General features: G+C 47.5%; 1 protein-coding gene across 5 annotated transcripts in view; it reads left to right on the top strand.

Moving 5' to 3' along the window:
• The window catches only part of PHF20 (PHD finger protein 20), a 360,572-nt gene that overhangs the window by 112,112 nt on the left and 225,993 nt on the right, over positions 1–22,467 (top strand). For all 5 annotated transcript variants that reach the window (XM_063960149.1, XM_063960151.1, XM_063960150.1 and 2 more), the window contains exons 2-3: positions 7,256–7,373; positions 13,152–13,323. In XM_063960149.1, the coding sequence (XP_063816219.1) occupies positions 7,291–7,373; positions 13,152–13,323 (255 nt within the window). In that variant the 5' untranslated portion in view covers positions 7,256–7,290. The remainder of the gene's footprint in view (positions 1–7,255; positions 7,374–13,151; positions 13,324–22,467) is intronic.

Raw genomic sequence — 22,467 nt, 5'->3', positions numbered from 1 at the left:
TTAATTTCTACATTTCCTGCAAACAGGAGTGTCTATGGGTCTCAAATTGGGTCCATTAAGGTTCAAATTTCGGCCTGTTGATTTTCTTCCAGAAAGAAATTGGCTTCAGTTCCTGAAGTCCAGAAGTTGTTAAGGGAGTACTGCATATACAGCCCCTTTGATGTCTCCAGTGGCACTGGGCGATCTCAACGTAGTTTTGGGATTCCTAAAAAATCACATTGGTTTAAACAACTCAAATCTGTGGATTTGATATATCTCACATGGAAAATGACCATGCTGTTGGTCCTGGCCTCGGCCAGGCGAGTGTCAGAATTGGCGGCTTTATCTCACAAAGCCATATCTGATTGTCCATTCGGACAGAGCAAAGCTGCGGACTCGTCCCCAGTTTCTCCTTAAGGTGGTGTCAGCGTTTCACCTGAACCAGCTTATTGTGGTACCTGCGGCTACTAGGGACTTGGAGGACTCCAAGTTGCTGGATGTTATCAGGGCCCTGAAAATATAGTTTCCAGCTTGGCTGGAGTCAGGAAATCTGACTTGCTGTTTATCCTGTATGCACCCAACAATGCTGGGTGCTTCTGCTTCTAAGCAGTCGATTGCTCGTGGGATTGGTAGCACAATTCAACTTGCACATTCTGTGGCAGGCCTGCCACAGTCTAAATCTGTTAAGGCCCATTCCACAAGGAAGGTGGGCTCATCTTGGGCGGCTGCCCGAGGGGTCTCTGCATTACAACTTTGCCGAGCAGCTACGTGGTCGGGGGAGAACACGTTTGTAAAATTCTACAAATTTGATACCCTGGCAAAAGAGGACCTGGAGTTCTCTCATTCGGTGCTGCAGAGTCATCCGCACTCTCCCGCCCGTTTGGGAGCTTTGGTATAATCCCCATGGTCCTTTCAGGAACCCCAGCATCCACAAGGACGATAGAGAAAATAAGAATTTACTTACCGATAATTCTATTTCTCGGAGTCCGTAGTGGATGCTGGGCGCCCATCCCAAGTGCGGATTATCTGCAATACTTGTACATAGTTATTGCTAACTAAATCGGGTTATTGTTGTTGTGAGCCATCTTTTCAGAGGCTCCGCTGTTATCATACTGTTAACTGGGTTCAGATCACAGGTTGTACAGTGTGATTGGTGTGGCTGGTATGAGTCTTACCCGGGATTCAAAATTCCTCCCTTATTGTGTACGCTCGTCCGGGCACAGTACCTAACTGGAGTCTGGAGGAGGGTCATAGGGGGAGGAGCCAGTGCACACCACCTGATCGGAAAGCTTTACTTTTTGTGCCCTGTCTCCTGCGGAGCCGCTATTCCCCATGGTCCTTTCAGGAACCCCAGCATCCACTACGGACTCCGAGAAATAGAATTATCGGTAAGTAAATTCTTATTTTTTTTCTCATACGTCCTAGAGGATGCTGGGGACTCCAAAAGGACCATGGGGTATAGACGGGATCAGCAGGAGACATGGGCACTTTAAGACTTTGGGTGTGAACTGGCTCCTCCCTCTATGCCCCTCCTCCAGACTCCAGTTAGATTCTGTGCCCAGAGAGACTGGTCACACACTGAAGAGCTCTACTGAGTTTCTCGGAAAAGACTTTGTTAGGTTTATTTTCAGGGAGCACTGCTGGCAACAGGCTCCCTGCATCGTGGGACTGAGGGGAGAGAAGCAGGCCTACTTCTGTGAGTTTAAAGGCTCTGCTTCTTAGGCTCTACTGGACACCATTAGCTCCAGAGGGTCTGATCACTTGCTGCTCCTAGCTGCTCGATCCCGGAGCCGCACCGTCGCCCCCCTTGCAGAGCCAGAAGAAAGAAGCCGGGTGAGTAAAAGAAGAACAGAAGATTTCAGTGACGGCAGAAGACTTCAGTGTCTCTGAGGTACCGTGCAACGGTCTCGCTGCGCGCCATTGCTCCCACACACAAGCGGCACTACAAGGGTGCAGGGCGCAGGGGGGGCGCCCTGGGCAGCAATATACTTTATATATTAGCCTAAGAGCTATACAGTGCATAGGCACTGTGTATACAGACCCCCGCCAGTATAAATTTTTTTAAAAAAGTAGCAGGACTGAAGCGCGCTGATAAGGGGGTGTGGCTTAGCCCTCTCTGCTCTATCCAGTGCCATTTTCTCCTCAAAGAGACGCTGGCCCTACCAAAACACTGATAAACGGCTCAGTGTAAAACGGGAAGGGGGGGGGGGGGGGGGGGGGTCACAGTTGTTTAGTGCAAAGTATGTAAAAAAAATAAAAAATAAAGCACCATATATAATGAGCGTGTGGTAAATGAGCTGGTAAATGTTTTCTGTGTTTTCCCTGTCAGATACTGGGATCTACCCCTTATAGTCAGTGTAATGTCGGTGGGTGTTTAGTACACGTGTGTCGACATGTCTAAGTGCTCTGCCACAAACGGCTATGGGAATACCTCTGTTGGCACCACCGACTCCTGAATGTACTTGATTCATGAAATTAAGTGTTAACATGTCAGTAGTTGTATGCTTTTCCAAAAGAAAAAACTATATGGGAGACACAGGCGTGTGTGGGTGACCCTGTCAGCACCAACTAATCTGACTGGGTATAAATTAAAATGATAATGCGATGTAATATTAATATATATATATATATATATATATAGATAGATAGATAGATATAGGGGCGTAATATTAATAGTATATATATTTCCCTCAGACCCGTCGGTCGCAAAATTTTATTTTGCCCAGTTACTACTCCCTGTTGTCGACACAAATACTGTGTCTTATGTCGACCATAATGTTTCCTGATTTAGATTCACAGCATCGGCATTCAGTACATGTTTCATACACATTAAGAACGTATTAATGTCACTAGGGACCCTGCTGTTCCTGACAAATAAAAAAAAAAAAAATATATGTATGTGTGTGATATATATATCTATATCTCATATCGAACAAGCAGCGGCACTTGGAGACTTTGTCATGGTGAAAAATCAAGTGTGAAATTTAATCCATATCACAGCAAGGCCTTGCTGTGATATGGATTAAATTTCACACTTGATTTTTCACCATGACAAAGTCTCCGAGTGCCGCTGCTTGTTCGATATGAGATACATATGCAATATTTCCAGAGGGCACCAGAGCTAAGCAAACGCTGAAGGGTGAGTGCCGGTCCAACAAACTATATATATATATATATATATATATATATATATTATATATATTATATATATATAATATTATATATATATATATATATATATATATATATATATATATATATATATATATAAATATATATATAATTTTTTTTTTTTTTTTTTAATACAAAAAAATTATAATGAATGCTGAAGTAAACTTTTCCTTCTCATGTGCTGGTCGCTCTGTTGAATAACTCTAGGTCAGCCGTGACAAGATGGTTTCAAATCATCACAAGGAGTCCGAGTGTTTATTCTTTTCCCGCCGTGGATAGAATAAAGTGAGATTCAACCCCTGTTCTGCACGGGGCCCTGTCACAAAGGATCGTTTACAGGAAGCGAAGTGATATTTTAATTATATGCGTTGATTATACTTGCATTGCATGCGCAGGGGGGAGTGCTTGTATTCAGAAATGGTCGGTTACTTTGTCATCCGATATAATTACCCTGGGGAGAGATGTGATACTCCTTAAGTTGGGTCATATCGAGAACATTGCAGCATACTGCCGTGCGACTACAAGGGATGGGACTCTTGGGTGCGCGGGCCACTTTCATGGCGGTCTCTGCTAGGAAGGCGTTGTGGATTCACCAAAGGGATGCAAATTTTGACTCTGAAAAGAAGTGGAGTCTCTTCCCCACGAAGGTGAAGCCTGGTTTGGTGATGGCCTTGTTAATATGCTCTCGGCAGGTGCCACGGGTAAGTCTACCTTCTTGCCCTATGTTCCCTCACAACGGTTGGTGACGCATTGTTGTAGGATGCAGTAATTTCAACCGAATAGATAAGGATTCCCCTTTCTTTGCATGTAAAGGAAGGTAAAAAAAAGATAAAAGGTCAGCTGCTTTTTCAGGTTCACAGGAGCAGAAATCATCCGTTTTCTGCCACGTCCACCGCAGGACGTTGGGTCTATCTTGCAGGGGGGCCCACGTCTAAAACTCTTCAGTTAGTCCTGGAAACGACATGGACCAGTGAGTTAAGGATAGAGTCCCTAGGGGGACTTACGGGAGTTTCCAGGTGTTCCCCTCACCGTTTTTTTTTTCTTTTTCTTTTTTTCTTTTTTTTTTTCAAATCGACCTTACCGATCCTCCTCATGACAGGGAGGTAGTATGTGACGCAATACAAGAGTTGTGTCAGGATCAGGTCATTGTCCTGATCTCTCATGGCAGGGTTCTCTACTCTGAATGAGGAGTAAGGAGGTCTGATTATGGTTTCTTCTGCATTAGGCTTACCTGAGGTTTGCGATTCAGGATTGTTACCATTTCACCAGGGTGATGGCGGTATGATGGGTTTCCTTCGATAGTAAGGAGTCATAATTATTCTGTACTGGATCGCTCTCCGAATTACGGAGAGATCAAGAAGCCAATGGTGCAAAACGTTGTTTTCTCCTTGACAGTTCAACAACAGGACTTGCCAGAATCCCTGTTGGTCCCAACGGCGCGGTGATCGGCTTGGGCAATATTATTAGAGGCAGTACTGAGGAGAGTTTTATTTGCTTCCAAAAAAAAGGGGAAGCTCTGAGAATTCAGAGTCTGGCAGACCTGCAACGGTGTCAATCTGTCAATACATTCAGTTGCTGAAAAAGATGGTTGGGGCCTATGAGGCCATTCAGTGGGCAGGTTGCAGGCCTGAGTGTTTAGCTGGACCTGTTGGACAAGTGGTCCGGTTCCCACCTGGGATAATCATAGTTTCTAGACCAGTGTCTCGCTCCTGTGGTAGCGGAGCAATTCTCACCGAGGACAAGTGGCATGTTAGGATACTTGTCGCCTCATTAACGGTCTAGAGTTAAGGGCCGTTTATGACTGTTTTCTACAGACAAAAACCGGAGAAGAAATGGCAGAAGCCAGAAAGATTTTCCGCTGGGCGACAAACATTTACGCGCTCTGTCAGCGATATTCCTTCCAAGAGTGGACAACTGGGAAGCAGACTTCCTCGGCGGACACGTTCTCCGTTCAGGAGGGTTGAGTCTTCATCAAGCGGTTTTCACAGAAGTGACAAGTCTTTGGAGAATTCCGCAAATAGACAAGATGGCGTCTCGCCTCGACAAGAAACTTAAGAAATATTGTTCCGGGTCGAGGGTCCCTCAAGATGTTAAAGATTATAAGAAGAACAAAGGTTCAGCTGATCCTCATTTTTCTAGACTGATCAAGGAGGGCTGGTATCCAGATCTTCAGCAGTTACTCATAGGAGATCCCTGACCTCTTCCTCTGCGAGAGGATCTGTTATAGCAGGGGCCGTGTGTGTTCCAAGACTTACCGCGGTTTCCATTGACGACTTGGAGATTGAACGTGGGATCCCAGCTTGAAAGGGTATTCCCAGTGAAGTCATCCCTACTCTTCAGTCAAAACATTACCACCATATTTGGAGAAAATTTTGTGTCTTGGTGTGAATCCAAGAAGGTTTCTACGGAAGAATTTCAGTTGGATCGTTTTCTCCATTCTTTTCTTGCTAGATCGTGTATATGCGATCTTAGGTTGGGCTCGATTTTAAGGTTCAGATTTCAGCCTTAACGGTTTTCTTCAAAAACAATTTGCCTCCTTTCCAGAGTTTCAAACTTTCGTAAAAAAAGGGGTCTTACACTTAATACGATTTAAGCTTGCTCGTTTTACGGCTGGATTGCCGTTAACGAAATCGGTGAAGGCCCATTCTATCAGGAAGGTGGGCTCATCCTGGGCGGCTGCCCGAGGGGTCTCTGTTTTATAGCCTTGCATAGCAGCTGCTTAGTCGGGGTCAAACAATTTTGCAAATATTCTACAAGTTTGATACCCTGGCTGATGAGGACCTCTTGTTTGGGCAATCGGTTCTGCAGAGTCATCCGCACTCTCCCGCCCGTTCTAGAGCTTTGGTATAGACCCCATGGTCCTTTTTTGGAGTCCCCAGCATCCTCTAGGACGTATGAGAAAATAGGATTTTAATACCTACCGGTATATCCTTTTCTCTTAGTCCGTAGAGGATGCTGGGCGCCCGTCCCAGTGCGTACTGTATCTGCAGTTATTGTTATGGTTACACTCATGTTGTGTTTCTTGTCAGTCTGTTGCTGATGTTATTCATGCCATGGCATGTGGTATGCTATTATTGGTTGTGTTTACACACAGGTTGTTTTACACAGCCGCATGCTGAGAGAATATGTATTGTTCATGCCGTCGGCTGGTGTTCCATTGAATACCACGTTCTGCGGCATGTTTGAGGTGTGAGCTGGTATGACGCTCACCGTGTTTAAACAATAAATTATTTCCTCGAAATGTCCCTCTCCCTGGGCACAGTTCTATAACTGGAGTCTGGAGGAGGGGCATAGAGGGAGGAGCCAGTTCAAATCCATTCAGAGTCTTAAAAGTGCCCATGTCTCCTGCGGATCCCGTCTATACCCCATGGTCCTTTGGGAGTCCCCAGCATCCTCTACGGACTAAGAATACGATTTACCGGTAAGTATTAAAATCCTTTTTTCTGTTTAATATATGAACCATAAGTTTTACTTAGACTTCTTGGAGGATTTCAGAATTAAAAAATAAAACAAATCCTGTCTCTGTCTATCACTCTAGAGCAGGCATTCCCAACCGCGGTCTTCAAGGCACACCAACAGTGCAGGTTTTAGTGATAACCAGGCTTCAGCACAGATGGTTAAATCAAAATAACTTAGGTACTAATTAAGTCACCTGTGTTCAAGCCTGTATATCACTAAAACCAGGAATGTTAGTGTGCCTTGAGGACCGAGGTTGGGAAACCCTGCTCTAGAGAATTACAGGAATGACTGCATAATGTGGTGATACTAGTCATCTTATTAAACTTCAGTGGCCCAACTGCTGTTGTGGGGCAATCCATGCTTCTTTATCGTGGATAGTACTGGCTACTTGCTTTACATGGATTTTAACTAATTATGTGCCATGCATGCTACAATTTCACTTCTTGAAGGAGTGTTACTTCAATGCAAACTGATATGTAACTTAATATTGTTAAACTAATCCTCCTTCGTTGATGCATATTGACTAGGCAGGTCTACAAATGAACTAAAAGTAGACCTCAATTTGTAGTAAGCGACACCTATGTCAGATTATCATAATTTGGTGTTGGTAAATGTTTACTAATAACTACAGTTTTATGTTCCTCAGGCTTGGATGGCTTGTGACAAAGGTCGGTGTGTAGAATGACTAAGCATCCACCAAACCGAAGGGGGATTGCCTTTGAGGTTGGAGCACAACTGGAAGCACGTGATCGGTTGAAGAAATGGTATGCTCTGATGATGATGATTATTATTATTTATTATTATTATTATTTATTTTTCTCATTTATATTACCGACTGCAGAAATGTGTATTTCTCTATCGTCCTAGTGGATGCTGGGGTTCCTGAAAGGACCATGGGGAATAGCGGCTCCGCAGGAGACAGGGCACAAAAAGTAAAGCTTTAGGATCAGGTGGTGTGCACTGGCTCCTCCCCCTATGACCCTCCTCCAAGCCTCAGTTAGGTTTTTGTGCCCGTCCGAGAAGGGTGCAATCTAGGTGGCTCTCCTAAAGAGCTGCTTAGAAAAGTTTAGCTTAGGTTTTTTATTTTACAGTGAGTCCTGCTGGCAACAGGATCACTGCAACGAGGGACTTAGGGGAGAAGAAGTGAACTCACCTGCGTGCAGGATGGATTGGCTTCTTTGGCTACTGGACATTAGCTCCAGAGGGACGATCACAGGTACAGCCTGGATGGTCACCGGAGCCTCGCCGCCGGCCCCCTTGCAGATGCTGAAAAGAGAAGAAGGTCCAGAATCGGCGGCAGAAGACTCCTCAGTCTTCTTAAGGTAGCGCACAGCACTGCAGCTGTGCGCCATTGCTCTCAGCACACTTCACACGGCAGTCACTGAGGGTGCAGGGCGCTGGGGGGGGGGCGCCCTGGGAAGCAATGTAAACCTATTTTTTGGCATAAAATACCTCACATATAGCCTCCGGGGGCTATATGGAGATATTTAACCCCTGCCAGAATCCGTTAAAGAGCGGGAGACGAGCCCGCCGAAAAAGGGGCGGGGCCTATCTCCTCAGCACACAGCGCCATTTTCCTCACACAGCTCCGCTGGTCAGGAAGGCTCCCAGGCTCTCCCCTGCACTGCACTACAGAAACAGGGTAAAACAAGAGAGGGGGGGCAAAATTGTGGCAAAATTATATATATTAAAGCAGCTATATAGGGAGCACTTATTATAAGGCTATCCCTGTCATATATAGCGCTTTTGGTGTGTGCTGGCAAACTCTCCCTCTGTCTCCCCAAAGGGCTAGTGGGGTCCTGTCTTCTTTAAGAGCATTCCCTGTGTGTCTGCTGTGTGTCGGTACGTGTGTGTCGACATGTATGAGGACGATATTGGTGTGGAGGCGGAGCAATTGCCAAATATGGGGATGTCACCCCCTAGGGAGTCGACACCAGAATGGATGGCTTTATTTATGGAATTACGGGATAGTGTCAACACGCTAAAGCAGTCGTTTGACGACATGAGACGGCCGGACAATCAATCAGCACCTGTCCAGGCGCCTCAAACACCGTCAGGGGCTGTAAAACGCCCGTTACCTCAGTCGGTCGACACGGACCCAGACACAGGCACTGATTCCAGTGGCGACGGTGACGAATCAACCGTATTTTCCAGTAGGGCCACACGTTATATGATTTTGGCAATGAAGGAGGCGTTACATATTGCTGATACTACAGGTACCACAAAACAGGGTATTATGTGGGGTGTGAAAAAACTACCTATAGTTTTTCCTGAATCAGATGAATTAAATGAGGTGTGTGATGAAGCGTGGGTTGCCCCCGATAAAAAACTGCTAATTTCAAAGAAGTTATTGGCTTTATACCCTTTCCCGCCAGAGGTTAGGGCGCGCTGGGAAACACCTCCTAGGGTGGACAAGGCGCTCACACGCTTATCAAAACAAGTGGCGTTACCCTCTCCTGAGACGGCCGCACTTAAAGATCCAGCAGATAGGAGGATGGAAAATATCCAAAAAAGTATATACACACATACAGGTGTTATACTACGACCAGCTATAGCGACAGCCTGGATGTGCAGTGCTGGGGTAGCTTGGTCAGAGTCCCTGATTGAAAATATTGATACCCTGGATAGGGACAATGTTTTACTGTCTTTAGAGCAAATAAAGGATGCGTTTCTTTTATATGCGTGATGCACAGAGGGATATTTGCACACTGGCATCACGGGTAAGTGCTATGTCCATTTCGGCCAGAAGAAGTTTATGGACGCGACAGTGGTCAGGTGATGCGGACTCAAAACGGCATATGGAAGTTTTGCCGTATAAAGGGGAGGAGTTATTTGGTGTTGGTCTATCGGATTTGGTGGCCACGGCTACTGCCGGGAAATCCACCTTTTTACCTCAAGTCACTCCCCAACAGAAAAAGACACCGACTTTTCAGCCGCAGCCCTTTCGTTCCTTTAAAAACAAGAGAGCAAAGGGATATTCATATCTGCCACGAGGCAGAGGAAAGGGGAAGAGACTGCAACAGGCAGCTCCTTCCCAGGAACAGAAGCCCTCCCCCGCTTCTACAAAAGCCTCAGCATGACGCTGGGGCTTCTCAAGCGGACTCGGGGGCGGTGGGGGGTCGTCTCAAGAATTTCAGCGCGCAGTGGGCTCACTCGCAGGTGGATCCCTGGATCCTGCAGATAATATCTCAGGGTTACAGGTTGGAACTAGAGACGTCTCCACCTCGCCGTTTCCTGAAGTCTGCTTTACCAACGTCCCCCTCCGACAGGGTGACGGTCTTGGAAGCCATTCACAAGCTGTACTCTCAGCAGGTGATAGTCAAGGTACCCCTTTTACAACAAGGAAAGGGGTATTATTCCACTCTATTTGTAGTACCGAAGCCGGATGGCTCGGTAAGACCTATTCTAAATCTGAAATCCTTGAACCTGTACATAAAAAAGTTCAAGTTCAAGATGGAGTCTCTCAGAGCGGTGATAGCGAACCTGGAAGAAGGGGACTTTATGGTATCCTTGGACATCAAGGATGCGTATCTCCACGTTCCAATTTACCCCTCACACCAGGGGTACCTCAGGTTCGTCGTACAGAACTGTCACTATCAGTTTCAGACGCTGCCGTTTGGATTGTCCACGGCACCTCGGGTCTTTACCAAGGTAATGGCCGAGATGATGATTCTTCTTCGAAGAAAAGGCGTATTAATTATCCCATACTTGGACGATCTCCTAATAAGGGCAAGGTCCAGAGAACAGCTAGAGATGGGACTAGCACTGTCTCAAGAAGTGCTAGAGCAGCACGGGTGGATTCTGAATATTCCAAAATCCCAGTTAATTCCGACAACACGTCTGCTGTTCTTAGGGATGATTCTGGACACGGTTCAGAAAAAGGTTTTTCTCCCGGAGGAAAAAGCCAAGGAGTTATCCGAACTTGTCAGGAACCTCCTAAAACCAGGAAAGGTGTCTGTACATCAATGCACAAGAGTCCTGGGAAAAATGGTGGCTTCTTACGAAGCAATTCCATTCGGCAGATTCCACGCAAGAGTTTTCCAGAGGGATCTGCTGGACAAATGGTCAGGGTCGCATCTTCAGATGCACCAGCGGATAACCCTGTCTCCAAGGACAAGGGTATCTCTTCTGTGGTGGTTGCAGAGTGCTCATCTATTGGTGGGCCGCAGATTCGGCATACAGGATTGGATCCTGGTGACCACGGACGCCAGCCTGAGAGGCTGGGGAGCAGTCACACAAGGAAGAAACTTCCAGGGCGTGTGGTCGAGCCTGGAAACGTCTCTTCACATAAACATTCTGGAACTAAGAGCAATCTACAATGCTCTAAGCCAGGCAGAACCTCTGCTTCAAGGAAAACCGGTGTTGATCCAGTCGGACAACATCACGGCAGTCGCCCATGTAAACAGACAGGGCGGCACAAGAAGCAGGAGTGCAATGGCAGAAGCTGCAAGGATTCTTCGCTGGGCGGAGAATCATGTGATAGCACTGTCAGCAGTGTTCATCCCGGGAGTGGACAACTGGGAAGCAGACTTCCTCAGCAGACACGACCTTCACCCGGGAGAGTGGGGACTTCATCCAGAAGTTTTCCACATGCTTGTAACCCGTTGGGAAAGACCAATGGTGGACATGATGGCGTCTCGCCTCAACAAAAAACTGGACAGGTATTGCGCCAGGTCAAGAGATCCGCAGGCAATAGCTGTGGACGCGCTGGTAACGCCTTGGGTGTACCAGTCGGTGTATGTGTTTCCTCCTCTGCCTCTCATACCAAAAGTATTGAGAATTATACGGCAAAGAGGCGTAAGAACGATACTAGTGGCTCCGGATTGGCCAAGAAGTACTTGGTACCCGGAACTTCAAGAGATGATCACGGAGGATCCGTGGCCTCTACCTCTGAGAAGGGACCTGCTTCAGCAGGGTCCCTGTCTGTTTCAAGACTTACCGCGGCTGCGTTTGACGGCATGGCGGTTGAACGCCGGATCCTAAAGGGAAAAGGCATTCCGGAAGAAGTCATTCCTACCTTGATTAAAGCAAGGAAGGAAGTAACCGCGCAACATTATCACCGCATTTGGCGAAAATATGTTGCGTGGTGCGAGGATCGGAGTGCTCCGACGGAGGAATTTCAACTGGGTCGATTCCTACATTTCCTGCAATCAGGATTGTCTATGGGTCTCAAATTGGGATCTATTAAGGTTCAAATTTCGGCCCTGTCGATTTTCTTCCAGAAAGAATTGGCTTCAGTTCCTGAAGTCCAGACCTTTGTTAAGGGAGTACTGCATATACAGCCCCCTGTGGTGCCTCCAGTGGCACCGTGGGATCTCAATGTTGTTTTGGACTTTCTCAAATCTCATTGGTTTGAACCACTAAAAAATGTGGATTTGAAATATCTCACATGGAAAGTGACCATGCTACTAGCCCTGGCTTCGTCCAGGAGAGTGTCAGAACTGGCAGCTTTATCTTACAAAAGCCCATATCTGATTTTCCATTCGGACAGGGCAGAACTGCGGACTCGTCCGCATTTTCTCCCTAAGGTGGTGTCAGCATTTCATCTGAACCAGCCTATTGTAGTGCCTGCGGCTACAAGCGACTTGGAGGACTCCAAGTTGTTGGACGTTGTCAGAGCTTTAAAAATATACATTTCAAGGACAGCTGGAGTCAGGAAATCTGACTCACTGTATATACTATATGCTCCCAACAAGTTGGGCGCTCCTGCGTCTAAGCAGACTATTGCTCGCTGGATTTGTAGTACGATTCAGCTTGCACATTCTGTGGCAGGCCTGCCACAGCCAAAATCGGTAAATGCCCACTCCACAAGGAAGGTGGGTTCTTCTTGGGCGGCTGCCCGAGGGGTCTCGGCATTACAACTCTGCCGAGCGGCTACGTGGTCGGGGGAGAACACGTTTGTAAAATTCTACATATTTGGTACCCTGGCTAAGGAGGACCTGGAGTTCTCTCATTCGGTGCTGCAGAGTCATCCGCACTCTCCCGCCCGTTTGGGAGCTTTGGTATAATCCCCATGGTCCTTTCAGGAACCCCAGCATCCACTAGGACGATAGAGAAAATAAGAATTTACTTACCGATAATTCTATTTCTCGGAGTCCGTAGTGGATGCTGGGCGCCCATCCCAAGTGCGGATTATCTGCAATAATTGTACATAGTTATTGTTACCTAAATCGGGTTATTGTTGTAGGGAGCCATCTTTCAGAGGCTCCTCTGTTATCATACTGTTAACTGGGTTTAGATCACAGGTTGTACGGTGTGATTGGTGTGGCTGGTATGAGTCTTACCCGGGATTCATAAATCCTTCCTTATTGTGTACGCTCGTCCGGGCACAGTATCCTAACTGAGGCTTGGAGGAGGGTCATAGGGGGAGGAGCCAGTACACACCACCTGATCATAAAGCTTTACTTTTTGTGCCCTGTCTCCTGCGGAGCCGCTGTTCCCCATGGTCCTTTCAGGAACCCCAGCATCCACTACGGACTCCGAGAAATAGAATTATCGGTAAGTAAATTCTTATTATTTTCATTGTGTTCTAATGTTCTCAGGTATGCTGCCCATATTGAAGAAATAGACTATGAAGAAGGTAAGGTGCTAATCCATTTTAAACGCTGGAATCACCGATATGATGAGTGGTTTTGCTGGGACAGCCCTTACCTTCGTCCTTTAGAGAAGATCCAGCTAAGGCGAGAAGGCTTGGTTGAAGAGGAGCCTCCTGTGGTAATTTTATTTTTTATGTATACAGTGTGTCAATAAGATGTGCTTTTATGCGTCCCACTGATTGATTATTTTTTTGGTTTGGTCCTCTGTAATGTTACTAGCTGTTCTACCTGTTTTTCGTGTGGGAGTTTCTGATTTTCACGGTTGTAAATATAAATGAGTGTCAAAAATTTGGTAAATCTATAGAGCTGTAAATTTGAAACGTCTTTAATGTAAGTAAATATCAGCCCATGATTCTTGGCGTTACCAAAGGAGCACCCGTAGCAGATACGGTAAAAAGTGACAGGACCATTTTTGGAGTTTATTAAAAGCTACACACTGGAGGTGCAATCCAAATTTAATCCGATTGTCCATTTGCGCGGTATTGTTCATGCAACGCAAGCCGTGTAACGGTAATGACGTCATTGTTATCCCCTTTTCATCCCCTTAGGGGATGTTTTTTAAAACACTAAATTTCCCACCTGAAGAATACCAATGTTAAATTTCAGCTTTCTAACATACCGGGAACTAAGGAAATTTAGTGATGAGTCAGTCAGTGGGGATGCAGTTAATTTCCTGACAGTCAGGATCCTGGCAGTCGAAATACCAATGCCGGAATCCCGACAGCAGTCAAAATGCAGATATTCACGCCACCACTTGAGGGGGAATATAATAGTGTGGCGCCACCATGCCCGAAGCGTAGCGAGCTCACGAGGGGCCATACTGAATCCAGTCAGTGAGTGAGAGCTTTCTCATATATATTCTAAAATTGTCACATTGTAAAGTAGCCGCTGTCAGTGGTGCAGAGAGGGAAGTGGTAGCTACTGACCCAGGCTTGTCTTGTGGGCAAGGGTCAGCTGTAGAGGAGGGGCAATGACCTGTCCACACTAAACTGCTATCGATCCATTTATGTGACTTGTGAAAGAATGAAGGGGTTACAAGAAAGACCTTTTTAAAATGTTCATCAGAAATTATATGTGAACTACACTATTATATCTAAAACTTTGGTTTTCAGTCCGTCAGTTGAGTGTTATATGAAAGCAGAGACATTTAATAACGGGAGTCTTTATTATACTGTATATGTATCTCCTAACTTTTGGAAACCTGTGTACAATAACAGTCTCTAAAACACAAACATGGTGCTGATGAATGCTGAGCTTTACAGGCTGTGTGGCTTCATCTGTAGTTTCAGATTTTCTCTAACGTCCTAGAGGATGCTTGGGACTCCGTAAGGACCATGGGGTTAGACTGGCTCCGCAGGAGACATGGGCACTTTAAGAAAGACTTTAGGTCTGGGTGTGCACTGGCTCCTCCCTCTGCCCCTCTAGACCTCAGTTTGATACTGTGCACAGAGGAGATGGGTGCACTTCAGGGAGCTCTCCTGAGTTTCCTGACAGAAAGTATGTTTGTTAGGTTTTTTATTTTCAGGGAGCCTGCTGGCAACAGACTCCCTGCATCGAGGGACTGAGGGGAGAGAAGCAGACCTACTTCTGTGAGTTTCAAGGCTCTGCTTCTTAGGCTACTGGGGGCACAAAATTGGCGCATATTGTATATGTAAACAGCGCTATAAACATAATATTATTGTGTTTTTGTCCTGGGTCATACAGCGCTGCGGTGTGTGCTGGCATACTCGCTCTCTGTCTCTCCAAAGGGCCTGGTGGGGAAACTGTCTTCAGATAAGAGGTTCCCTGTGGGTGTGGTGTGTCGGTACGCGTGTGTCGACATGTCTGAGTTAGAAGGCTCACCTAGAGAGGAGGGGGAGCGTATGAATGTGAGGTCTCCGTCGGCGGTGCCGACACCTGACTGGGTGGATATGTGGAATGTTTTAAGTGCTAGTGTGAACTTATTGCACAAGAGATTAGACAAAGCTGAGGCTAAGGAACAGTCAGGGAGTGAACCCGTGTCTGTCCCTATGTCGCCGGGACCTTCAGGGTCTCGGAAGCGCCCACTATCCCAAATAGCAGACACTGATACCGACACGGATTTGGACTCCAGTGTCGACTACGATGATGTAAAGTTACAGCCGAAAGTGGCTAAATGTATTCGATATGATTATTGCAATAAAAGAAGTGTTGCATATCACAGAGGAACCCCCTGTCCCTGACACGAGGGTACACATGTATAAGGGAAAAAAGCCCGAGGTAACTTTTCCCTCCTCACATGAGTTGAACGAATTATGTGAAAAAACTTGGGAATCTCCAGACAAAAAACTGCAGATTCCCAAAAGGATTCTTATGGCGTATCCTTTCCCACCAACGGACAGGGTACGGTGGGAATCATCCCCTAAGGTGGACAAAGCGTTGACACGCTTGTCAAAAAAGACAGCGCTGCCATCACAAGATACGGCTACCCTCAAGGATCCTGCAGACCGCAAGCAGGAGATTACCTTGAAATCCATTTACACACATTCTGGTACATTACTCAGACCGGCAATTGCGTCGGCCTGGGTTTGTAGCGCGGTAGCAGCATGGACAGATTCCTTATCGGCGGAGATTGAGACCCTAGATAAGGATACCATTTTATTGACCCTAGGCCATATAAAGGATGCTGTCTTTATATATGAGGGATGCCCAGAGACATTAGTTTACTGGGTTCCAGAATAAACGCTATGTCCATCTCTGCTAGGTGAGTCCTCTGGACCCGGCAGTGGACAGGTGATGCCGACTCAAAAAGACATATGGAGGTTTTACCTTACAAGGGGGAGGAATTGTTTGGGGAAGGTCTCTCGGACCTGGTCTCCACAGCTCCGGCATGTAAATCGAATCTTTTGCCTTATGTTCCCTCACAACCTAAGAAAGCGCCACATTATCAAATGCAGTCCTTTTGTTCAAATAAAAGCAAAAGAGTGCGTGGATCGTCCTTTCTTGCCGTAGGTAAGGGCAGAGGTAAAAAGCTGCACAGCACAGCTAGTTCCCAGGAACAGAAATCCTCCCCGGCCTCTACAAAATCCACCGCATGATGCTGGGGCTCCGCTGGGGGAGTCCGCCCCAGTGGGGGCACGTCTTCGACTTTTCAGCCACATCTGGGTTCACTCACAGGTGGACCTCTGGGCAATAGAAATTGTTTCTCAGGGATACAAGCTGGAATTCGAAGATGTGCCTCCTCGCCGTTTTTTCAAATCGGCTCTACCGACTTCTCCCCTGGAATGGGAGATAGTGTTAAATGCTATTCACAAATTGGGTCTTCAACAAGTGGTGGTCGAAGTTCCCCTACGTCAGAGAGGGAAGGGATACTACTCCACACTGTTTGTAGTTCCGAAACCGGACGGTTCAGTCAGACCCATATTGAATTTAAAATCCCTGAACCTATACTTAAAACTGTTCAAATTCAAAATGGAATCGCTCAGAGCGGTCATCGCCAGCCTGGAAGGGGGGGATTTTATGGTATCCCTGGACATAAAGGATGCATACCTTCATGTTTCCATATATCCACCTCATCAGGCGTACCAGAGATTTGCGGTACAGGATTGTCATTACCAATTTCAGACGTTGCCATTTGGGCTTTCCACGGCCCCGAGGATTTTCACAAAGGTAATGGCGGAAATGATGGTACTCCTGCGCAAGCAGGTTGTCACAATTATCCCGTACTTGGACGATCTCATAAAAGCGAGATCACGAGAGCAGTTACTGAACAGTGTGTCACTTTCAGTGAAGGTGTTACAGCAACAAATTCATCAGCGGATCACCCTGGCCCCCTGGGCCAGGGTATCTCTCCTGTGGTGGCTGCAGAGTGCTCACCTTTTGGAAGTACGCAGGTTCGGCATTCAGGATTGGATCCTGGTGACCACGGACGCGAGCCTCAGAGGGTGGGGAGCAATCACAAGGGGAAGAAACTTCCAAGGACTCTGGACAAGTCAAGAGACTTGTCTTCACATCAACATCCTAGAACTGGGGGCCATATACAACGCCCTACGTCAGGCGGAGAACTTACTTTGCAACCAACCAGTTCTGATCCAGTCAGACATCACCGCAGTGGCTCATGTAAACCGCCAAGGCGGCACAAGGAGCAGGGTGGCAATGGCGGAAGCCACTAAGATTCTTCGCTGGGCGGAAAATCGTGTAAGCGCACTGTCAGCTGTGTTCATTCCGGGAGTGGACAACTGGGAAGCAGACTTCCTCAGCAGACACGACCTGCATCCAGGGGAGTGGGGACTTCATCGGCAAGTCTTCACACAGATTGCAAGTCAGTGGGGACTGCCCCAGATAGACATGATGGCATCCCGTCTCAACAAAAAGCTACAGAGGTATTGCGCCAGATCAAAAGATCCTCAGGCGGTAGCAGTAGTGACACCGTGGGTGTTCCAGTCTGTGTATGCGTTTCCTCCTCTTCCTCTCATACCCAAGGTATTTAGGATAATAAGAAAAAGAGGAGTGAGAACAATTCTCATTGTTCCAGATTGGCCAAGAAGGACCTGGTATCCGGATCTGCTGGAAATGCTCACAGAAGATCCGTGGCCTCTTCCTCTACGACAGGACCTGTTACAACAGGGGCCATGTCTGTTCCAAGACTTGCTGCGTTTGACGGCATGGCGGTTGAACGCCGGATCCTAGCGGAAAAAGGAATTCCGGATGAGGTCATTCCTACGCTGATAAAGGTTAGGAAGGATGTGACCGCTAAACATTATCACCGTATATGGCGAAAATATGTTTCTTGGTGTGAGGCCTGGAATGCTGCTACAGAAGAATTCCATTTGGGCTGTTTCCTGCACTTCCTACAAACTGGAGTGAATTTGGGCCTAAAGTTAGGATCCATTAAGGTTCAGATTTCGGCCTTATCCATTTTCTTTCAAAAAGAATTTGCTACTCTCCCAGAAGTACAGACTTTTGTAAAGGGAGTGCTGCATATTCAGCCTCCTTTTATACCTCCGGTGGCGCCTTGGGACTTTAACGTGGTGTTGAGTTTCCTTAAGTCGCACTGTTTTGAACCACTTCAAACGATGGAGTTAAAATATCTCACTTGGAAGGTGGTCATGTTATTAGCCTTGGCTTCGGCTAGGCGAGTGTCGGAATTGGCGGCTTTGTCTCATAAAAGCCCCTATCTGGTTTTCCATATGGATAAAGCGGAATTGCGGACCCGTCCTCAATTCTTGCCAAGGTGGTGTCATCTTTTCATATGAACCAACCTATTGTAGTGCCTGTGGCTACACGAGATTTGGAGGATTCTGAGTCCCTTGATGTAGTCAGGGCTTTGAAAAATTATGTGGCCAGAACGGCTAGAGTCAGGAAAACGGAAGCACTGTATGTCCTATATGCAGCCAACAAGGTTGGCGCCCCTGCTTCGAAGCAGACTATTTCTCGCTGGATATGTAATACCATCCAGCAGGCGCATTCTACGGCTGGATTGCCGTTACCAAAATCAGTCAAGGCCCATTCCACTAGGAAGGTGGGCTCATCTTGGGCAGCTGCCCAAGGGGAGGCGCCCTGGGCAGCATGTTACTGAGGTCGGGGATCGGCAGAAGGCTTTCGGAGCCTCGGCACCGTTTCTTAAACCCCCGCCAGCATCTTTTTCATTTTCAAATTTGGCGGGCCGAAGCGCGCCGGGAAGGGGGCGGAGCTTCGTCCAGCGGCTCACAGGCGCCATCTTCTCCTTCAACACGCGGCTGAAGGAGACGCTGCCGGGACCTCCACATTCCTCTCACAAGTAACTGGGAGAAGGGGGGGGGGGGGCTGCAGTGTGGTGCTTCTTATCATTATAAATTAAGCAGCGCTGGGTACATATATCTTTTGTCGGGATATATGGGCGCTGGGGTGTGAGCTTGGCATACTCCCTCTGTGTCCTCTATCTGGGCTTCATTGTGGGCCTGTCACCTAGCTGGGACTTCTGTGTGTATCTGTGTGTCGGTACTACGTGTCGGCATGTCTGAGGCTGAATGTTATTCACCAGAGGAGGTTATTGGGGGAGCGGATGCGGGGCTAGATTTGGGACTGTCGACGCAACAGACACCTGATTTACTCGCATTGCTCATTACGATAAATTCGAATGTAGCTTCTTTATCAAAGAGGTTGGATAAGTCTCTGAGTCACAGACACAGGTGTGGAAAAAGTCCATGGAAGAGGCTTTGTCTCAGGTACAGACCCCATCTGGGTCGCAAAAGCGGCCATTTACTCAAGTGGTAGATACGGATACCGACACGGACTATGATTCCGTCTCCTGACACGGCAGCTCTCAAAGATCCGGCGGATCGTAAGCTGGAGAAGTCTCTGAAGTCCATTTTCGCTAATTCGGGTGCATTGCTCAGACCTGCTGTGGCGTCGGTATGGGTGAGTAGTGCTATTGCTAAATGGGCTGAGAATTTAGCTAATGATATGGATACCCTTGATAAAGATAATGTTCTTTTGACTCTTGGTTATATCAAGGACGCTGCAGATTACCTGAAGGATGCGGCGAGGGATGTCTGTCTCTTGGGATCAAGAGCCAATGCCATGTCGATATCAGCCAGGAGGGCGTTGTGGATCCATCAATGGAATGCTGATGCCGACTCCAAGAGGGCTATGGAAGCGTTACCCTTCAAAGGTACTGTCTCTTGTTTGGGGGACGGCTTGGCTGACCTGGTCTCGACCACGACTGCGGGTAAGTCCTCTTTTCTTCCTTATGTTCCCACACAACAGAAAAAGGCACCACATCAGCAGATGCAGTCCTTTCGTTACAATAAATACAGGCGTGGAAAAGGTTCGTCCTTCCTCACTTCAAAAGGTAGAGGAAGGGGAAGGAAACCACCTGCAGTGTCTGGCGCCCAGGACCAAAAGTACTCCCCTGCTTCTACCAAGTCCACCGCATGGCGCTGGGGCTTCCCTGGGGGAGTCCGGACCGGTGGGGGGCCGTCTACAAATATTCAGTCAGGTCTGGATTCAATCAGACCTGGATCCTTGGGTCCTAGAGATTGTGTCTCAGGGATACAAGCTGGAGTTTCGGGAGATACCCCCTCACCGATTCTTAATTTCGGCGTTACCAGTAGCTCTTCCGGACAGGGAGGTGTTGCTGGCAGCGATACAAAAATTGTCTACAGAGGGTCATTGTTGCCGTTCCCTCGTCCCAAAGGGGGGAGGGGTTCTACTCGAGCCTCTTTGTTGTGCCGAAACCGGACGGTTCGGTCAGACCAATTCTAAATCTAAAATCCCTCAATCCATACTTGAAAGTTTTCAAGTTCAAGAATCTCTTCGAGCGGTAATTGCCAGCCTGGAAGGGGGGGATTTTATGGTGTCCGTTCACATAAAGGATGCCTACTTACATGTCCCGATATGTCCTTCACATTACGCCTTCCTCAGGCTTGCGATACAGAATTCTCATTACCAATTTCAGACGTTGCCGTTTGGGCTTTCCACGGCTCCGAGGATTTTCACCAAAGTCATGGCGGAATTGATGGTTCTCCTTCGCAAACAAGGGGTTACAATTATCCCGTACTTGGACGATCTCCTGATAAAGGCGAGGTCCAAGGAACGATTGCTGAGAAGTGTAAATTTGTCACTGTCGGTTCTGCGACAGCACGGTTGGGTACTCAATTTGCCAAAATCTCAGTTGATTCCGACCACTCGGCTGCCTTTTCTGGGCATGATTCTGGACACGGATTTACAGAAAGTATTTCTTCCAGAAGAAAAAGCTCTGGAACTGCAGACGATGGTCAGGGAACTTCTGAGGCCGACGAGTGTGTCGATCCATCACTGTACTCGGGTTCTGGGGATAATGGTTGCGGCGTACGAAGCCATTCCATTTGGCAGGTTTCATGCCCGGGTGTTTCAGTGGGACTTGCTGAGCAAATGGTCCGGGTCTCACCTGCACATGCACCGGAAGATAAGTCTATCTCCCAGAACCAGAATTTCTCTCCTGTGGTGGCTACAAAGTCCTCACCTCCTAGGGGGACGCCGGTTCGGTATCCAGGATTGGGTACTTCTGATAACAGATGCAAGTCTTCGGGGCTTGGGCGCAGTCACCCAAGGAAGGAACTTCCAGGGGAAATGGTCGCTCCAGGAAACTTGTCTCCACATAATTGTTCTCGAGTTAAAAGCCATTTACAACGGCCTGCTGTAAGCAAGAAGCCTTCTTCAGGGTCGACCTGTCCTGGTACAGTCAGACAACATCACAGCGGTGGCACATATAAACCGTCAAGGCGGAACAAGGAGCAGAGCGGCAATGGCGGAGGCCAAAAGAATCCTTCGCTGGGCGGAACAACACGTGAGCGCCCTGTCAGCAGTCTTCCTACCGGGAGTGGACAACTGGGAAGCAGTTTTCCTCAGCAGACACTATCTCCATCCGGGAGAGTGGGCTCTTCACCAAGATGTATTTGCAGAGGTGACAAAACTTTGGGGAATTCCGTTGATCGACATGATGGCGTCTCGTCTCAACAAGAATTTCCCGAGGTATTGTTCCAGGTCAAGGGACCCCCAAGCCAGTGCAGTGGACACCCTGGTGTTTCCGTGGGTGTTCCAGTCGGTGTATGTGTTCCCTCCACTTCCTCTCATTCCAAAGGTCCTGGGTATCATTCGACGAGCAAGGGTTCAGGCGATTCTCGTCGTTCCAGATTGGCCAAGAAGGGCCTGGTACCCGGATCTTCAGGAATTACTGGTGGAAGATCCTTGGCCGCTTCCTCTAAGAGAGGACCTGTTGTTGCAGGGTCCATGCGTGTTTCCAGACTTACCGCGGCTGCGTTTGATGGCATGGAGGTTGAGCGCCAGATCTTAGCTTGTAAGAGTATCCCCAGGGAGGTCATTCCAACTCTCATTAAGGCTAGGAAGGAGGTTACGGCGAAACATTATCACCGTATTTGGAGAAAGTATGTTTCCTGGTGTGAGTCTAAAATGGCTCCTGCAGAAGATTTTCACTTGGGGCGCTTTCTCCACTTTTTACAGGCGGGAGTAGACGCAGGCCTGAAATTAGGTTCCATCAAAGTGCAGATTTCGGCTTTGTCTATTTTCTTTCAAAAAGAATTAGCTGTCCTCCCAGAGGTTCAGACTTTTGTGAAAGGAGTAATGCATATCAATCCTCTGTTTGTGCCTCCTGTAGCTCCATGGGAGCTTGATGTGGTCTTACGGTTTCTCATGTCTTCCTGGTTTGAACCTTTGCGTAAGGTTGAATTGAAATTTCTCACTTGGAAGGTAGTTATGCTGTTGGTGCTGGCGTCTGCCAGGCGAGTGTCAGAGTTGGCGGCCTTATCTCATAAGAGCCCGTACT

Source organism: Pseudophryne corroboree, chromosome 3 (genome assembly GCF_028390025.1).
Source record: "Pseudophryne corroboree isolate aPseCor3 chromosome 3, aPseCor3.hap2, whole genome shotgun sequence".
In the NCBI taxonomy this organism is placed as follows: Eukaryota; Metazoa; Chordata; class Amphibia; order Anura; family Myobatrachidae; genus Pseudophryne; species Pseudophryne corroboree.
The sequence above is the reverse complement of the archived record's forward strand: the minus strand, read 5'-3'. Positions and strand labels throughout refer to the sequence as shown.